This window comes from Poecile atricapillus, chromosome W (assembly GCF_030490865.1).
Source record: "Poecile atricapillus isolate bPoeAtr1 chromosome W, bPoeAtr1.hap1, whole genome shotgun sequence".
Taxonomy (NCBI): domain Eukaryota; kingdom Metazoa; phylum Chordata; class Aves; order Passeriformes; family Paridae; genus Poecile; species Poecile atricapillus.
In genome coordinates this window covers 89,648,136-89,665,760 of record NC_081288.1, presented here as the reverse complement: position 1 = coordinate 89,665,760, position 17,625 = coordinate 89,648,136, and the positions used below count along the sequence as shown (strand labels likewise).

The 17,625-nt window shown below is 40.6% G+C and overlaps 1 protein-coding gene across 9 annotated transcripts in view; it reads left to right on the top strand.

The window, feature by feature from the left end:
- The window catches only part of LOC131591642 (protein ARK2N-like), a 108,303-nt gene that overhangs the window by 23,346 nt on the left and 67,332 nt on the right, over window positions 1-17,625 (top strand). For all 9 annotated transcript variants that reach the window (XM_058862563.1, XM_058862555.1, XM_058862559.1 and 6 more), the window contains exon 2: window positions 2,406-3,219. In XM_058862563.1, coding sequence (XP_058718546.1) covers window positions 2,499-3,219 — 721 coding nt within the window. In that variant the 5' untranslated portion in view covers window positions 2,406-2,498. The remainder of the gene's footprint in view (window positions 1-2,405; window positions 3,220-17,625) is intronic.

Below are 17,625 nucleotides of genomic sequence, written 5' to 3'. Positions count from 1 at the left end.
TTTAATATTTTTTCCAGAGAAAGGAGAAGAAAGAGAAAGTAATCAACATGTAAAAAGACAATATAAATTATCAAAACTAGTGAAGAACGGAATTAAGCTTCAGATGGGAAGAGAATAAGAAGATGCACTAATAAGCTGAAATATTCTTTTGTTAAAACTATAGAGATGAACAATAATGTTCTGAAAAAACTCCTTGAATTCATGAAAGAGTATTTTGAGGATATGCGCTATTTCCAAGTGTAGATCTAAGCAAAAATAATTCATTAATAGAGCTGAGCAAATAGTAAAGTAGTTGTGATCCTATGAGATGCTGGAACAGAAAAAGACTAGTGAGAGTTGTTGAAAATTTGTGGCCCTTAAAAAAAAAAGGAGAAAACTTATGTTTTCAGAGATGATCACAGAGACAGATGAAGAGAACTTTTGCCTTTAAATAACGCATCCTTAAAATGACACCCCTTGAATCATGGCCCACGAACACACCTCAGAGTAGTGTAAAATGGGAAGAAAAGACTGATGGCAGAGTTTTCCAGGAGGCTGGCATCAGAGAAATAAAAAGTCATGAAAAAATGGTTTTCTTGTAAAAAACTCTCCATAAATTGACAAAAGAAAACTTCTTTTTCTCTACAAAGACTGATGAAAAGACTATAGCAAAGTTAAGACTGTTTTAACCACCAGGTTTTGTCTCTGTGTTGTCAATTAAACAAGAGAATGGTTGGGTAGTAGAGAAAAAGGGTTTCTGGAGGTTTTATTCTAGTTTCTTATTCTTGTAGTTTTGTTAATAAACTTTCTTTATTCCTTTTAAGTTTTAAGCCTGTTTTACCCTTCTCCTAATCCATATCTCACAACAAGAAATGAGTAAGTTTTCTAGTAATTTTTTAGCTAATGCTTTAAAACCACAACAATTGGGAACTCCTAAAAAGTCTTTACATGACTCACTGGCATCCGCAGTTGTTCTCTGCTGAGAGGAAATCTGTGTTATACATAGCTAATGCTTCTAAGGGCAATGACTATAGATATTGTAAACTCTGTGTCTCTGACGATTGAGTAGCACTTCATGGCACTTCTTATGAATAAGTATTTGGTACATAAAGTCTACTGGCAGAGTGGTTCCACTGGAAAAGGAAGGTGTTTGTAGTCTTGCTCTGTAATGTTCAGCAACTGCTCAGTTTCTCTGCAAAGTGACAGGATTTCTCTTGTCTCACATTGGTACTGTAAGTTTTCAAATTGCCATTGAAACTTTGTAATATAATTTATAAGGTTGAGGTCCCATTCATCTAAAAGTAGATTTCTTCATAGATATGGAAACAATTATATTCTGGTCTGTCCAAGTGGATGACTACCAAATCTAGTGTTGCTAAAGGACACTAAATGATTCACACGAGCACTCTCAGTGTCAGAACAAAAACCCGTGACTTTATTTTCTGATTCAAATATTTATAGATTTTTGACAATGACCAGGGATTGGATAATCAAGTTACCACCTTCCCAAGCACACTGGTCATGCAAAACGTCCATCAAAAGATGTTTCTTAGAAGGAATGTAATAAACAACTTATGTTTACAGGACTTTCATGGGAAAGTAACTAAAACTATGAAAACATTATCAGAAGGCTTAATTTTCAGGGCGACATCTAGGAATTTTAGGCTGAAATTGTTCATAAGGACTAAAATTCCACATTAAAGTATATTTCCAGTTCTAGGTAAAGAAGTTTAGCATATGTTGCTTAGGATATATTAAATTTTATAAAGTAAGACTTTGGAAATATTTTTATTTTCTGATCTGTAGTGATTCACCTCACTAGAATAATCAAATTTAATGTGACTCCAGTACCATCTTTCATGGGTGTGTAAAAGGAAGAATAGTTTGGTGTAACACAATGAGTTCACTAGGAAAAAGTAAATTAAAAAAACAGTAATACTTTCCTATGAAGACAGGCTGAGAGAGTTAGGGTTGTTCAGCCTGGAGAAGAGATGGCTCTGGGGAAACCTTAGAGCACCTTCCAGTAGCTAAAGGGGCTACAAGAAAGCTGGAAAGGGACTTTGGCAAGGTGGAATGGCTTCATCTGACAGAGGGCAGGTTTAGGTTAGATATTGGGAAGAAAGTTTTGACTGAGGGTGGTGAAGCACTTGGAACAGGTTGCCCAAGGCAGTCATGGATGTCCCATCTCTAGAAGTATTCAAAGCCAGGATGGAACTTTGAGTAACTTGGTCTAGTGGAAGGTGTCCCTGACCATGGCAGGGGGTTTGGAATGAGATGACCTTGAAGGTCCCTTCTAACCCAACCCATTCTAGGATTCTATGAACATACTGTCTGAAACTGAAAGCAATGTGTTGTTTAGGTAATAGTGTGAAGAGCAGGACTGAGTTATTTGGGAAAATTATTCTTCCTCTTCTGTTCTTGTTTAGGCTGCTGTATTGCCGAAGACCTTATCTAGTTCACCCAGTCTTCCAGACCATGTGCTCCATGCTTTGAGACCAGGACAACCTTGATGTTCTGAAATGAAGATGGAGACAGAGGGAAAAGCAGAACTTGTTGATTCAGAAGTTCCACCAAAGACTTCTGAAAAGCAAGAAATTGCTCCTGATGAAGATGGACCTATAGAACTCGAGACACAAACTCAGAAAAACAACATGCACACTGCAGCAGACTCAGCGGTGCTTTCTTCAATGCCTTGCTTACTGATGGAACTGAGGCGAGACTCTTCAGAGTCTCAGTTGGCATCTACAGAGAACGATAGGCCAATGGGTGGTCGAGTTTATGAGAGTGACTCTTCTAATCACTGCATGCTTTCCCCTTCCTCCAGTGGGCATTTGGCTGACTCAGACACGTTGTCTTCTGCAGAAGAGAATAACCCCTGTCAAGCTGAAGCTACTGCAGAGGGAGACCCTTCTGCGGTGTCTGGGGCTGCGGTCGGGAGGAAATCCAGGAGATCCAGGTCTGAAAGTGAGACTTCAACAATGGCTGCCAAGAAAAACCGACAGTCTAGTGATAAGCAGAATGGTCGAGCTACCAAGGTAAAAGGTCATCGAAGTCAAAAGCACAAAGAAAGAATCCGGCTCTTGAGACAGAAGCGGGAGGCAGCTGCTCGCAAGAAGTACAACCTGCTGCAGGACAGCAGTACCAGCGACAGTGAGCTGACATGTGACTCAAGCACGAGCTCATCAGATGATGATGAAGAGGTTTCAGGGAGCAGCAAGACAATCACTGCAGAGATACCAGGTAGAGGATGTTTTTTAAACTGAACTGTAACACATCTGACATAATTTTTCAGCTGGCGTGCTAAATTAGATGAGTGACACTTGAGAAAAACCAGGAGAACTGCAGCTCTGTGTAAATTTGAAGACTGCAGTGTATTAAGACATGGGCAAATTTTAAAATCTGTCCTGAGGTTTCAGATCACTTTTGCTCACCAACAAAGTATAGAAATGGTAAATTGGAGGAAGGACTATCTTTGAATTCTGTAATTTTCAGATCTTTTCATTTGTAAGCCTAGATAAACTCTTGTCAGTGCTGTCAAATCCCATTAGATGGTGATAATCTAATAAATACATTCTGAAGATAAATAGCCAGCTTTGCTTTAATATCTTAAGACCAGATTGGCAGCTGTGTTAGAAATAATACAGCATACCTCTTGCCTGTGTTAAAGTAAGGCCCTGTTCATTATTGCACTGTGCTTTCAGCTCTGTGTTTCAGTGCATGACAGACCTGCTTAGCCTTATTGTAAGTTCTTGCAGATTGCAGCTGGTCACCTATTTTAGGATATAAATATGAAATTGTTTACGTGGGTGCCCAAGTTTATCCACACCTACATTTTCAGCATCCTAGACAAAGCTGTTACCATTTTCCTATGTCACAAGGATCTATAATTTCTATATTTTTAATTTTCTGACACATCTGTGTTAAGATTATAGGCAGCAAATTATAGGGGCCTTCTCATTTTATTAGCAAAAGAAACATTAATTCTTCAAGTTTTTTGTCTGCTGAGTCTTTGTTATTTTATTAGCTCAAGTGCTGTGGATAGGATTTTGTGTGAAAAATTATTTCAGCATATTATACCACAGAACTATTATCATATAGCAATCAAAAATAAAATCACATAAAAATAAACTTTTTGGTTTGCCAATTTTTACTAGATTACATGCTTTTTTGCCTCTTGTGTTAGAGTTGGGGTGTTGGGTTTTATTTGGAGATAAATATCAGCTTACATAGGGCAAGAAGATTTAAAGGAAAACTGCAATAATTAGTCTTAAGTTGCTGAACTAATGTTTGCTAGATGAATTAAAATATTTGCAGCAGATTTTGCAAATAGGTGTTTTAACTGACTTGGTTATGGTGAATGATTCTGTCATCATGAGAACTGGGATTTTTCCCACATATGCTAGGAAGCAGGTGCACAAAGTAAATGTTTATTATTAGAAAGTCTGGGAAAGGCATAGTCTATAATTATTGTGTAGTAAACATTTAATAGAGATCTAAAAATATTTACCAATTTAATAGTTATTCAGACTTCTAGCTTTTATGCCTTTTTCTTTGCTATATTTATACTTTGCTGAGCAATTAAAGCCTCATTTAAAACCTGTTGAAGAAGACTATTTCATTGAGTTTTGGGACAGGTTTCTCCCCACCTCACAAACCCCACCAAACTTACACAATAAGTTCCCCAAGTTATATATTTTTTTTATAGTCATAAAAGGATCTTGTGACCCAGGAAGGCACCACAGGGTATTTTCACATCTACTTAGATTTCTGACTTCCATTGCAGAGACCTGAAACCACTCTAGGGTACTTTGTGTCACTAGGCTTTTTTGTATTTAAGTTCTTGGTCTTAACCATGAGATGCTTGCAGTGAAGAGGTCCCACCCCCACACAGAAGAACTTGATTATTTAGTGATAATTATACTAAGGCCCAGTTTTGCCTGTGATACAAGATATGGGAGTGCACAAACCATTCTGAGAAACAATGATGCTTATTCATAGCACATATCATTTGCTTTATGCTAAATTCCACTCATGACATTCAAATGTTTGAGCTGTCATTTTTCTGCAATTAGGTGCAATGTGTACCTGCCACATTGTGGTTTTCCTTTAAATAGAAATTACTTTGGTTTGTGGGAAATGTTTTCCAAGTGCAAGAGAAAAACATTCTCTATAGACATAAGAACAAGGTTGGCCAAAACACATCCTATGCTACTTGTGGTTAATGAAATATTGTGGTCTTAACAGATGCAGTGGAGCTGTGAGTGTGAGTAGGACTCCCAGCTCTCCATCGCAGTGGTAGGTTCATATGCCATTTGCAACCCCTCTAATTTGAACTGGCAAAGTACTTAAATTCTTTTTTCTTGACTAGAAAGCTGCTTTAGTGCACTTGGCATTACACTGTGAATATCTTCAAAATTTAGGTAATGAACACATAGAAATTATTACAAGGTATCAAAAAACATTACTGGAAATTCAGTGCATGAATGTCCTCTGCATACAGTCAAAAGAGGTTTAACTTGATGCTTGAACTTGAGTATCAGGACATAAGCATGAAAAAACTTCTGCAGTGAGTTTTGAAAAAGTCTGTATGCATTGATGCAGAAGAGTCTTACAGGTAGTCTGTGTTCCCCTCAGTCTTAGTGTATTTGGACATTTCAGCTGTAGTGCTGGTTACTGTCTCAACATCGCTTATTATTGGGACTGATTTTCAACTAGTCTGAAAAATAGCTTTGCTGGCAGACATGCTCTAAAATTTTTAGTGACAGTTAATGTGGCCTTCATGTATGAAGGTTATGCATACTCTGGCTCTTAAGCTTCTCTCAGTGTATGTGTTGTAACAGCCAACACTGTGTGTTGTAGCAGCGTGACAAATGGATATTGTTGTTGCTACCAGTCCAAAGCATCTCTTGAGAAAGCCGCTTGGGTTGGCACAGACAGTCACTGTATCCAAAACACACACACACCACGGATAGGTCAGCAAAGAAAGATGGAAAGGGTCTCCTGTATGGTATTCCAGAGAGGCTTATTGCAACCCCACCGAAGGGATCCAGTGACAGAAAAAGACTTCCTGCGGTCTCTCAGGTTAAGTATAGGGTCAGGAGACAATAGTCTAAGGGCACAGGGGTGGCACAGGGGCAAGGCAAAGGTCGCTGACCTATAGGGGATGAGGTAAATTTACCTAGTGTTGCATAGAACCATGGGGGAAGCATTTTGTCTCATCACAACCAGTCAGGCTTTCTTGAAGCCTGTGGCAGACTCTTCTAGGGCATATGCCCAGAAATTCCCCTAGTAGGCTTGTAGTGGTTTAGATTCACTAATTTGAGTTTCTCAGCTAACACACTAAATAATGTGGTGGGTTTTAGCTCTGGCTAAAATCACCAGGACACTTACTCATTTTTTGCTGTGAGATGGATTAGGAGAAGGGTAAAACAGGCTTAAAAATTAAAAGGAATAAAGAAACTTTATTAACAGGATTACAAGAATAAGAAACCAGAATAAAAATTCCAGAAACCTTTTCTCCCCCTGCCCAACTTTATCCTTTCCCAACTGACCATGCAGAGACAAAACTTGGAATGGTAAAGCAGTACTAACTATACAATAGTCTTTTCATCAGTCTTTGTAGGGAGAGGAGTTTTCTCATGTTATGGAGACTTTTCTACAAGAAACAGTTTTCTCAAGGCTTTTAATTTCTACGAATAGCAACCGCCCGGGAAAAAATTCTGCTATCATGACATTCTTCTCATTTTCACAGCCCTCCTAGAGGTGTGTCTATGGGCCATGAACTCATGGGGCATTATTTTAAGGATGAGTTGTTTAAAGGCAAAGGTTTTCTTTATCTGTTTCTGTGATCATCTCTGGGAACAGAGGTTTTCTTCTCTCCCTGGGGCAAAGGGTCTTTATCACTCTCATCTCTCTGTTCAAGCTTCTCATGGGATTACAGTTGCTCTAACATCTGCTTGGCTTCATCAATGGATGCCTCTGCTCACATCTACAGTTTGAATGCTTCATCCCCCCATACTCTCTCTCATGAATTAAAGGGGATATTTCGGTATATCATTGTCCATCTCCATAGCCTTACCAAAAGAATATTTCAGCCCTATTTAGCATCTCTTCATCCCTCTTCTACTTGAGGTTTGACTCTGATGTTTTCATGTTGTTTTTTACGTGTCATCACTCTGTCCTTTTCTCTCCCTGGAGAGAAGAACAAGGTCTGCAAGTCTTATCTATGTATTGAAAAAGTTAAATCTCTTGCTCAGTGGTTGCGACAGTCACGGTGTTGGACTTCAGGCCATGCTGGGCCCTTCCCTCCATCCAGCAGCCACTGGGAGGGGGGGGAGAGTCTCGGCTTGGAGCCATCAGGTGCCAGGGAGGGCTTAGTGTCGGCAAGATGTCAGCAGCTGTGGCCTGGCCCAGCCTGGGGCCAGGGTCCCCCAGCCTCCATCCCTCTCCTGGGAGCTGCTGGGGTCTGGCCCAGGCCCCCCTCCAGGCCACACAGGCCATGGGGGAGCAGGGCCAGCCTCATCAAAGCTCCGCTACCTTTCAAAGCCAGAAGCAAAATGGAGAGTTCCCAGACTTGTAGTTTTTAAAATGTTGTATTCACAGGGGTGGATCTAATTTCTCAATAGTACAAAATGTTGTCAGTTCTCAGAAGTAACCAACTATTAACCTATCCTAAGCACAGAAGAAACTCCCAATGCTTTCTCTCTAAGAAATCACTTCCATGGATGTTTCTTAATTCTTTCCCTAAATATCAATGTCAAACTACCACAAGGCTCAAGGGCTTCCTCAGTGCGTGGTCTGAAAATTGAAGTGCCACATTTGAGAATACAGTAGTCTTTCATGTTGTGTAACTAAGCTTCATCCATTTAAATAGCATGAATTTGGCTAAACTAGTAAGGTAAGGGAAGTGTTTAGTGAATACATAATGCCATGAAGTTACAAACAGCAGTTATGCTGTAGAGAGTCAGTTCTCTCTGCTGAACTCAAATGTCATGTGCATTAAAATACTGTCAGGCTTGGTTTTCTTTTCAAGAAAGATTGAAGAGTAAAGAGTTGAGATCTTACTGGTGATACTTCAATACAAGTATTGTGAGCTCCACAGGACCTGAGCACAATATGTTATTCTGAATGTTTTCTGTGGTGTTAATTTACACCTAAAAATACACATTCAATCTAAACTTCAAGGGTGCTACTGAGAATCTTCTCACTGACCTGAGTAGTCATAATCTGACTCTTTAATTCAAGGGAATGCCAGGATTTTTGAGTTGCTGCAGGTGAATAGCAATTTCTTATCTTATAAATGACTAAGCCTCTCTATTGGCATTTAAGATTTTGCCATTCTTAAACACTAGATAGCATTCACAGCCCAAGAGGATGATCTTTGAATCATTGAATAGGTTCTGCTAGATCTGCTGCTCTTGAAAGTTTTTCCTTTAAACAATTTCAAATTTGACCATGCAAATTAACTCCGAATGAAATTGGCATGAGAGCAAGTCAGGGAATCAATATTTATTTCTCTGTAAACACATTTTTTGAAAGAAGGGTTTTTATAAATTCAAATATAATAGAAAAAAATTGGCATTTCACCATTATTGTGCTTTTTACAACTCAGATAATTCTAAATTAAAAGAAGGGTCACTCATGTTTTAGGCTTTCAGAAGAATCTGCTGAAAAGTTTGAGTGTTGATGTTGAAAATGTGTTGCAGCTCACTTTGTTAAAAAAAAGGGAAAAATATTTTTTTTTTTTAATATGAAGAAATTCAGTGTGTATGTATGAGGTACTCTCAACCAGGTTACTTCCTCTCAAGAATTGTACATAGACCTTGGAAAATGCATCTTGCAAAGGATAAATTTGGTTCAAGTAACTCCGGATGACGCTTATGTAAGAACAGGGGAAAAAAATAATCTGTTAGGAAGGATTTGCTGTAAGATATTGTCCTAGATTGACTTTATAATGCTTGTATCCCCAATCGCCTTATTTATGTTACATATTAAGTTCTACACCTTTAAGACTGATTCTGAAAGGAAAAGGGGAAGAAAAAAGAAGCGCACAGTTTGTGTTCAGAAACTGCACTCACTCTCCCGAAGGCTTCTCCTAGACTATGTTGTCTACAACACGAACAAACAGCTAAACAAAACTCTCCTTTGCTTTTAGTTAGTTTTTAGCTAACTGAAGCAATGAAATTCCCAGACTGTTTTTTTCCTTAAATCTATTCTAACCTACTCTAAATTAAAAACCCAAAAAACCCCTGAGAGCTCATGCCTGTGACCCACCAGGGCCTGAGCCTCAGCACTTTCCAGTGCTGGAGGGACTAATAAAAAACTAAGCAAGCTGAGCTACACCCCATAAAAAAACTATAAATTTGCCATCTCTTCAAACAACAAAAATTTTTATTGTTCAATATTATTCATTTTTTATGCTTATAAATAATTTGCTTATTAAATAAACAGTTTTTACACTTTTCTCCAAAAAAATATTTTCCCAAACCAGTTAAGGAAGGTGCCATCTAAATTTGCTTTCTAAAAAAACCTCATTTAATACTTTTCTCCCAAATTTACCCTAAACCAAGACAGATACTCATTTGGAAATGTCAGTAAACATAACAACATGGAGGAATACACCATTGCTAGTTAGAATGAAGATGCAACATATCTCCTTAAATTGTTATCTTGTCAGACTTACTAAATTAAATAACTGTAGATTTGGTTATTATTTATATAATACTTAATAGATCACATAAAGAGACAGTGTTGGGGCATTTCTTAAGTGCTGTTTTGCAGGACATAGTTTTAAAAATAATATACGAATCTTGGCTTCTGACCCCTTTTGTAATTGCAAATTTCTTTGTGTTTTAACTTGGCATAACTTCAAAAAAACTAGAGTTGTAAGTTTACAGATAGCAAAGAGACCAGTTAGATAAATGCTAATATTTTTAATATAAAAATACTTTTTTATTAGGCTTGACTTTTTTTTTAACCCTGAAAGCCACAAATAAAGAAACAATTGAATAAGGCTTGTTATAAGAACTGCAAGGGAAGCATTTGAAACACTGATTTGCTGCTACTATAAATTGTAGATGTACTATGAATGATGCCTTTTAAAAATAGTATTGCAGGGTACTATATATTTCAATACCTAGTTTCTTCAGTTTGCAAAGCAATTTTATCAACTTTGACCATGCTAGTTCATTCTTAACTTTAAAAACCTGGCTAGATTATCTCACATACCATCATAAATAGTTTTTATTTAAATTGCAATTAAAACTTAGTGTTACTTAGAGGTGTCCGTTCATAAGCCTGTGGAAATCGGAAAGAGTGTCATTTAGTTGCTTGGTTTTCGGATAAGATCCCTGACTAAAGATGAACAGTATCATAGGATGTTCAATACTAGGAGTATATGAATAGAAGGAATATTTTTTTTTTCAGGGTGGAAAAAGACATTGAATATATAAAAGGAACCACATTTTAGGAAAAAGGTACCATTTTACGTAATTATTTTAGTTAAAAATGTAGTCAGAGGGATGTTAATTAGTTACTATAAAGTATATATTTATTTTTGAGTAGAAGACATGAATGCTGAATTCCCAGCCTGTCTGATAGGTAAACAGATAGGGGTTTAATAGAATATTTTTGGCCCCTGATGGGTAGTATTGCAGCTGCTCGGAAAAAAGATGATAATTCTGGGCTTTGTTTAGCTATTACTGAAGGCCTTATATATATACCTCATTTATATAGCTCCAAAAAAAGAATGTGTTGTTTAAGCAATACTGTAATTTAATGTAGATAGTGAAATCCTAAAAAAGATTTAGCGCTTTATATTTTTATTAGTAAATATTTGGTTAGGTTGTTCAATGATTTCTCTCATTCTTAGAGTATTTTCTATTATTCTTAAACTAGGGGATCCCACAAGTTTCATATTCACATATTAAATTGTCAGGTTCTGTAGCTGCTTCGTGTAGTTTAATGTGATGCTTGTCTTGTTCCAGAATTGCCTTAGGTAATGTTTGTGTGTTTGGATGGCATGCACATATTGTTTATTATTCCTCAAACAGGTACAAAGCCTCTGGTGTTTTCTGGTTTTATTGCTTCCTAGATGATTCCTGAGTGAACTCGAAACATAAAAATATAGATACTGCTGCCTTTTGTTATTGATATGTAGAGTAAGGTAATGAGGATGGCCTTCTTGCTGCTGAAGTTTTTTCTGATAATCCCAAAGCCAGTCATTTTAACCATCATTTTGATGGATAGAAGGAAGAAGAAAAATTTCCTTCCAACTATGCCCTGTTTTCTCCTTTGCCTAGGATTAATGCTAGAAATGCTGCACAGCTGGTGGCTCGTGTGAGGAAGGACACATTTCTAGTTGGTGTGAGGTTGATCACTCCTATATGTCGTATTAACCCTGTGATGGAGCTGTGTCCATCAGACCTAATGTTACGTGCGGGTCGTGGGTTGGGAGACAGAAACCTCGCAAAACTGGGAATGCTCCAATTGTTTCTCCTCCCTGCTGCCAGCCCTATAGTGATGGTAAAGACACGGGTGCAGAAATCATTTCAGCCCCCTCTATATGCCCCACTTTCAATCGCTTTTTGTTTTACCTCCATCCAAAAGATTACCAGGTCTCGAGTGGGGATGATTTCTGCTCGGAACATCAACGAGGTTGGAGCTGCTGTCGGCAGGATTGCAGGGGCTTGTTCTCTGGGGCTGGTGGTAGGGTGAAGACTTTGGTTCCCTCTGTGGGGATCTCGTGTTTCCATCAGTGATGTGGTTCCTTGGGGCTGTTGGAGCCTTGGCTGCAGATGCGTTGAGGCTGTGGCAGTGGTGGGTGCAGGGCCAAGACCAGGGTCCGGAACCGGGATGTTGTTACTTCTTGCTTCCAACGAATTTCTGGGTATGATGTAGGGACAAAATCTGGGCACTCAAAGTGACGTCATCTTGGGCCCCACCCCTGTGCTGCAGCGACAAGCAGGCGTGGCCAGCAGAGGCGGGACTGTGGGCACGGTTTCTGGACTGAGCCAATCTGCTCTGGGCAGGGGCGGTCCGGTGGTGGGAAGGCAGTCCCGGGAGCCGCATAGAGCTGTATCATGGCCACGGGCTGCGGCACCAAAATGGCAGCGTTCTCTGACCTGAGACAGCAGCTTTACACGGCAAAACAGGTCGGGGCAGCTGCTGGGCGTTATGGCACCACACTGCAGCTCCTTGGTGCGGCTGCGCCTTCGCTGCTTGTCGCGGTTCCCCAGCTGTAGTGGTGTCGGCACAGCTTGGGGCTCCGCCCCCCCCCCCCCCCCCCCCCGGCGGGGTCCAGCCACGTGGCGGGATTGCACAATTTGGCTCATTACCACATGCCACATTTTGTCTGCCTGCCAGGGCACCGCTAGCCACCTGTGCACCGCAGTGCGGCGGGGTTGCGGGAAATGCCTCACTAAAAAGCAGTCCCAGGACAAGGGGCACATTCAGGGTGGCACGGCCACGCGTGGCAGCCATTTCTTCCCGCCACCCCCTCCGCGGGCTTGGAAGGGTGCCCAGTCCTCCCTCTATCTCCTCCGGTGCCCGTTTCTTGCCCTGTAGTCCATTATTTAAGTCTCATTAAGTCCAAAATAAATTTCCAGGGCTTTATATCTTTTATCGCACTTTCATCGCCTCTGGAAGCTGCTCGAGTTATAAATCAACCAGTTTGTTCCCATATATTTGTATCAAGGGCAGCCTCTTTGGTTGTGTCCAATCCATGGTTCTTAGCCCACGTTATTAAAGCTAACAATGCTTCTTTATCATATTCTACCTCCTATTCTTGTAAAAGAAGCGACCATACCTTCAAAACTGGATGTTGTTGTACTGAGATCCATCCTCTCATGGTGCTGGTGACTTTTCTTCTATTTTTAAGAGTAAGTCCAAAAAAAAATTCTGGATTTGAGTGTTTTCACCGCAAGCAGCTCTCCTCGCTGTAAATTTTAGACGGCTTTTTCCGCATGCCTCTTTTTTCTAGCTTTTCACTGTAGATCAGACTCTACTTACCTCTGTTTTTTCCAGCTTTTTGCTGTTTTCGACAGGCTCTACACACTATCCTCTGTCTCCCCTTTTCTCTGCAGAGATGGCTGTGTCCTCACACGGGGTCACCACGTGTTACATGTAGTTTGTGGGTTGGGAGACAGAAACCACAACTTGAGTCCTCTTGTTCATCAGACAAAACAGCTGCCTGTTTTATTGTTCAGAACTTACTTATATAGTCGATTCAAAACTCCCGGGCTTAGATAGCTCATTGGCTGGAATCTCTCCACCCAGATCTCTGGCCAGTGATGTGCTTGCAACTAAGCTCCAATGGGGTTGGCTGAGGGTCCCCTGTAACTTATCCAGGGACTTGTTCTGGCATGAACTAGGCTAGCAGAATTGGATTTGTGTTACAGCCACTTTTATCTTGTCCAATACAGCCCAGCTGTACTGTGACAATATTGTGACAACCTAACAGATTGCTTTTACTTCATATATTAGCAAAGCATTCACATATCTTTTCATTCTTGTGTGTTTATGTTGTTTATTTTATTCATTGGTGTTTATTGTGTTTTCCAAAATTAGGCCAAGAGCTTTGGGCTTAGCTACTTTGGATGCTGCAGTCACTATATCAGCCTTTATCTTTATCTCATGTAGAATTTTGTCCATGTTTAACAGTCTATTATAAAAGGGTTCAAGTATGTAAGTAAAATATGTATAATTATTCAGATTTACAGTTAATAGTATTTTGGATAGCAGCTTAACAGAACTAAACATGTTATTGTATGATGTTTCTTGACACCTTCAGTTGAATTAAAAACAAAACTTGCAAGGGAATTGGACTAATTTAGTTTATTTATAAAATAAAACTTTTGACAGAATTGTCTTAGAATTATAGACTAAAAATAATTTTGAAGCCAAAATGTCTATTATAACCTCAGTGAGTGTAAGTTGTTTTTTTTTTTACAGTAATACTGTTGACTGATATTTGCAAATTCCTCCCCAGTTGTCATATCTTAAGGGACAGCATTGGAAAAGTTGTTTTCTTGAGTTAGTATACCTTAATAAGCAATAATATGTTCTTACTTAATGATATCTTATCAAATGGCCTCAATGTCTTTAAAGCTGGCTTTAGTTGTGCTAGGGGATCTAGAGGCGTGACCAGAGAAATTCCAGGATTGCTTGGCAGGGGCACCATGTGGGATAGGAACTGCATAGGCAATGTCCTGGAAGAGGCCATGAACTGCTTTGCTGAGATGCAGAGACAGAGAAGATAAATTTCACATGTGGATAGAAAAGCAGTTGTTTAATTTTTACATGTGTAGTTTAGATTTGCCAATTTGCGTTTTCTGGCCAATGCACCAAATAATGTGGTGGGTTTTAGCACTAGCTAAAATCACCAGAGTACTTACTCATTTCTTGCTGTGAGATATGGATTAGGAGAAGGGCAAAACAGGCTTAAAACCTAAAAGGGATAAAGAAATTTTATTAACAGGATTACAGGAATAAGAAACCAGAATAAAACCTCCAGAAACCTTTTCTCCCCCTGCCCAACTTTTCCTTTCCCACCTGACACCGTAGAGACAAAACCTGGGATGTTAAAGTAGTACCAACTATACAATAGTCTTTTCATCAGTCTTTGTAGGGAGAGGAGTTTTCTCTTGTTATTCCATGGAGAGTTCTCCACAAGAAAGTTTTCTTGTGGCTTTTTATTTGTATGAATAGCAGCTGCCCGGGCACAAATTCTACCATCTCCTCCCATTTTCACAGCCCTTCTAAAGGTGTGTCCATGAGCCATGAACTCATGGGGTATTATTTTAAGGATGAGTTATTCAAAGCAAAGGTTCTTTCAATCTGTCTCTGTGATCATCTCTGGGAACAGAGGTTTTCTTCTTCTCTCCCTGGGGCAAAGGATCTTCATTAACTCTCATCTCTCTCTCTCTCTAAGTGTCTCATGGGATCACAGCTACTCCAACATCTGCTTGGCTTCATCAATGGATGCCTCTGCTCAAATCTACAGCTTGAATACTTCCTTCCCCCAATACTCTCATGAATTAAAGGAATTATTTTCAGTATATTATTGTCCATCTCCAGGGCCCTACCAAAAGAATATTTCAGCCCCATTCGGCATCTCCTCATCCTTTTTTCATCTGAGGCTTGACTCTTTCTTTTACTGACCTGAATGTTTCATGTTGCCTCTCTATGTGTCGATCGCTCAGTCTTTTTCTTTCCCTGGAGAGAGGATTAAAGTTTGAAGATCTCATCTATCTTTCAGGGATTTCAGGCCACACTGTTGCTTCCCTCAGCCCGGCAGCCACTGGGAGAGGCGAACGGTCCTCGGCCTGGAGCCGTTGGGTGGGGGGGGGGGAGGGGGGGGGTTGGGTGTCAGTGAGATGTCAGCAGTCATGGCCCAGCCTCGCCTAGGGCCCAGACCTCCCCTCCCCACGACCTCCTGTTGCCTTAGCAAGGCAGACACCCTGGTTCAAGAGCAGCACGGTGGCCAAGCTCAGGCTACTCGGTCCATTTGCACACAAGCATCAATGTGATGGATGGCAGAAATGGCATTTATTGCTGGAGAATTTGACACTTTATAACCTAGGTTCACAGTGTTACTCCCATCTGCTTTCATCACAGGTAGGTGCTATTGGCTAATTACGGGGGTCATTACCATACACTGTAGAGGAGGGGGCTGACTATCTTTCCGTTACATCCCGATATCTTCCGGCTGCCGGGCCCTAGCTTCCACATTTCCCCCCCTCTTTATGACTAACTAAATTTGCTAGAATATAAGGTGTATTAGTCTTGAAAGTTCTAATGTTATTTTATATATATCTATCTCTAAACATTTTATCTAACTTATCTATATTATGAAAAGTTTTAAAAGTAGATATTATAAACTTGAGTAAAATATAAGGTACACTATACTTAACTAAAAGGCTTAAAACTTATAAAATAGACACCGCAGTTTTTCATTAGTAAACATAAGGCACATGCGGTGACCAAGTGCATTCTTAGAGCATCTGCTGTCTTTCTACAAACAGGATGTTGACCTTTTCTAGTTGGCTCTTGAGAAAAGACACAAGCTTATTTAAAACACACGGTTTTTCAATTATCTGCAAGTTTTTATCAATTGTCATTTGTAGCTGAGACAGTCTCTGTTGTTGGGTCACGATGGCACAGACAACTGTGGCAGCACCAGTTGCTCCCAGGTTAAGCAGCATCGCTATGGTCACACCTGTCACCAGTTCTCTTTTCTGAAGTTGAGTGAGTCTCTCTGCTTGCAGGCTCAACTCTTCATCCAGGTGGTACAGGACCCTGGGAACAATCACAACTTGCACACAAAAATCGTTAGAAACACTGAAGTTATAAACTGATAGGCATAGGGTAATCATTGTCCCATCTGTGCTTATCAGCTGTTGCAGGCTGGAGCCTTGCAGTTTAGGATTTATTGGTGAGTGAACTCTCTGTCTCCCCTCTGTCACCTGGACTGGGAACGCTAGCGCAGCTGAAGGGACCCAGCTGGCATATGCAGCTTTTATCTGTCCCCAGTCTGTGAGAGGAGTATCCTCTCTCAGTTCTTTTTTAATGTGGAGGGGGATATTCTTGTTTATCTTTGTTGTTTCCTCCTCTAAGGAGCCAGTCTCCAACCGTTCGCCTTTGCTAGTATCTCGGTCGGAGTCGGAACTCGACTGGCTCATTATTTCCGGTTTCCTGTGCCTTTTTGTTGGGCTCCAGCCCCGCCTACAACCCCTGTGGGCGGGCTGTTCCCTCCCTCCTGGTTCTCCCCACCTTTCACTCTGCCCTTCACTCCTTTCCCCCTCTCTTACATTCCTTTCCCTCTCCCTCTGAACACCTCCTCCGCATCTTATCTCTTTCGCTTCAGTTTCTCTTTCTTCCTCACATACCTTATCTTTCCCGTCCCCCCGACTATGTTCATCCATCAATGCCAGTGCTTGTTCTTTTTTCTCACTAAGGACATTCCTCTCCCGCTCTATGTCTTTTTGCTCAGCGCCATCTTGGGGTACATGGGGTGGTGGTTCCCCCCGGGCTTTTCCCACGGCACCCTTAGCTTCTTCTGTTAACTTTCTCCAAAAAACTTCTGCTCTCTGTTGTCCCTCTGAGAGCAGATAAGGATTCGGGGATTGAGGGGACGTGTTGCCCTCTTGTGTCCCCTTCAGCTCAGCCGAGCTGCTCTCGTCTGGGGGCTGTAATGTCTGGGTGGCCTCTCTGACCCCAAATTTCGGGGTGGCCAACAGACTGTTTTTTGCCGCCCTCCAGGTCTCTTTGGCAAGGGTTTTAGTACATCTGTCCCACACCTTAGGGTGGATAATCTTTACTAGCTGATTTATGACCCCAGTATACAAAAGCCTTGCAATAGCAAGAGTAAAAGAATTAGGTTTACAGTCTAATTGAAATACAACCTTTATCAGCGCTTCCATCTTCCTTCTGGGCCCAGGAACATCTCTCACGCCAGGACTGGTCCAGCCATCCTGACCGCTGCTCCCATTTTCCAGGCAATCCTCGCTCTCTGGATTTGAATCCCGGGTTTCGGCACCAAATTGTTGCCTTAGCAAGGTAGACACCCTGGTTCAAGAGCAGCACGGTGGCCAAGCTCAGGCCACTCGGTCCATTTGCACACAAGCATCAATGTGATGGATGGCAGAA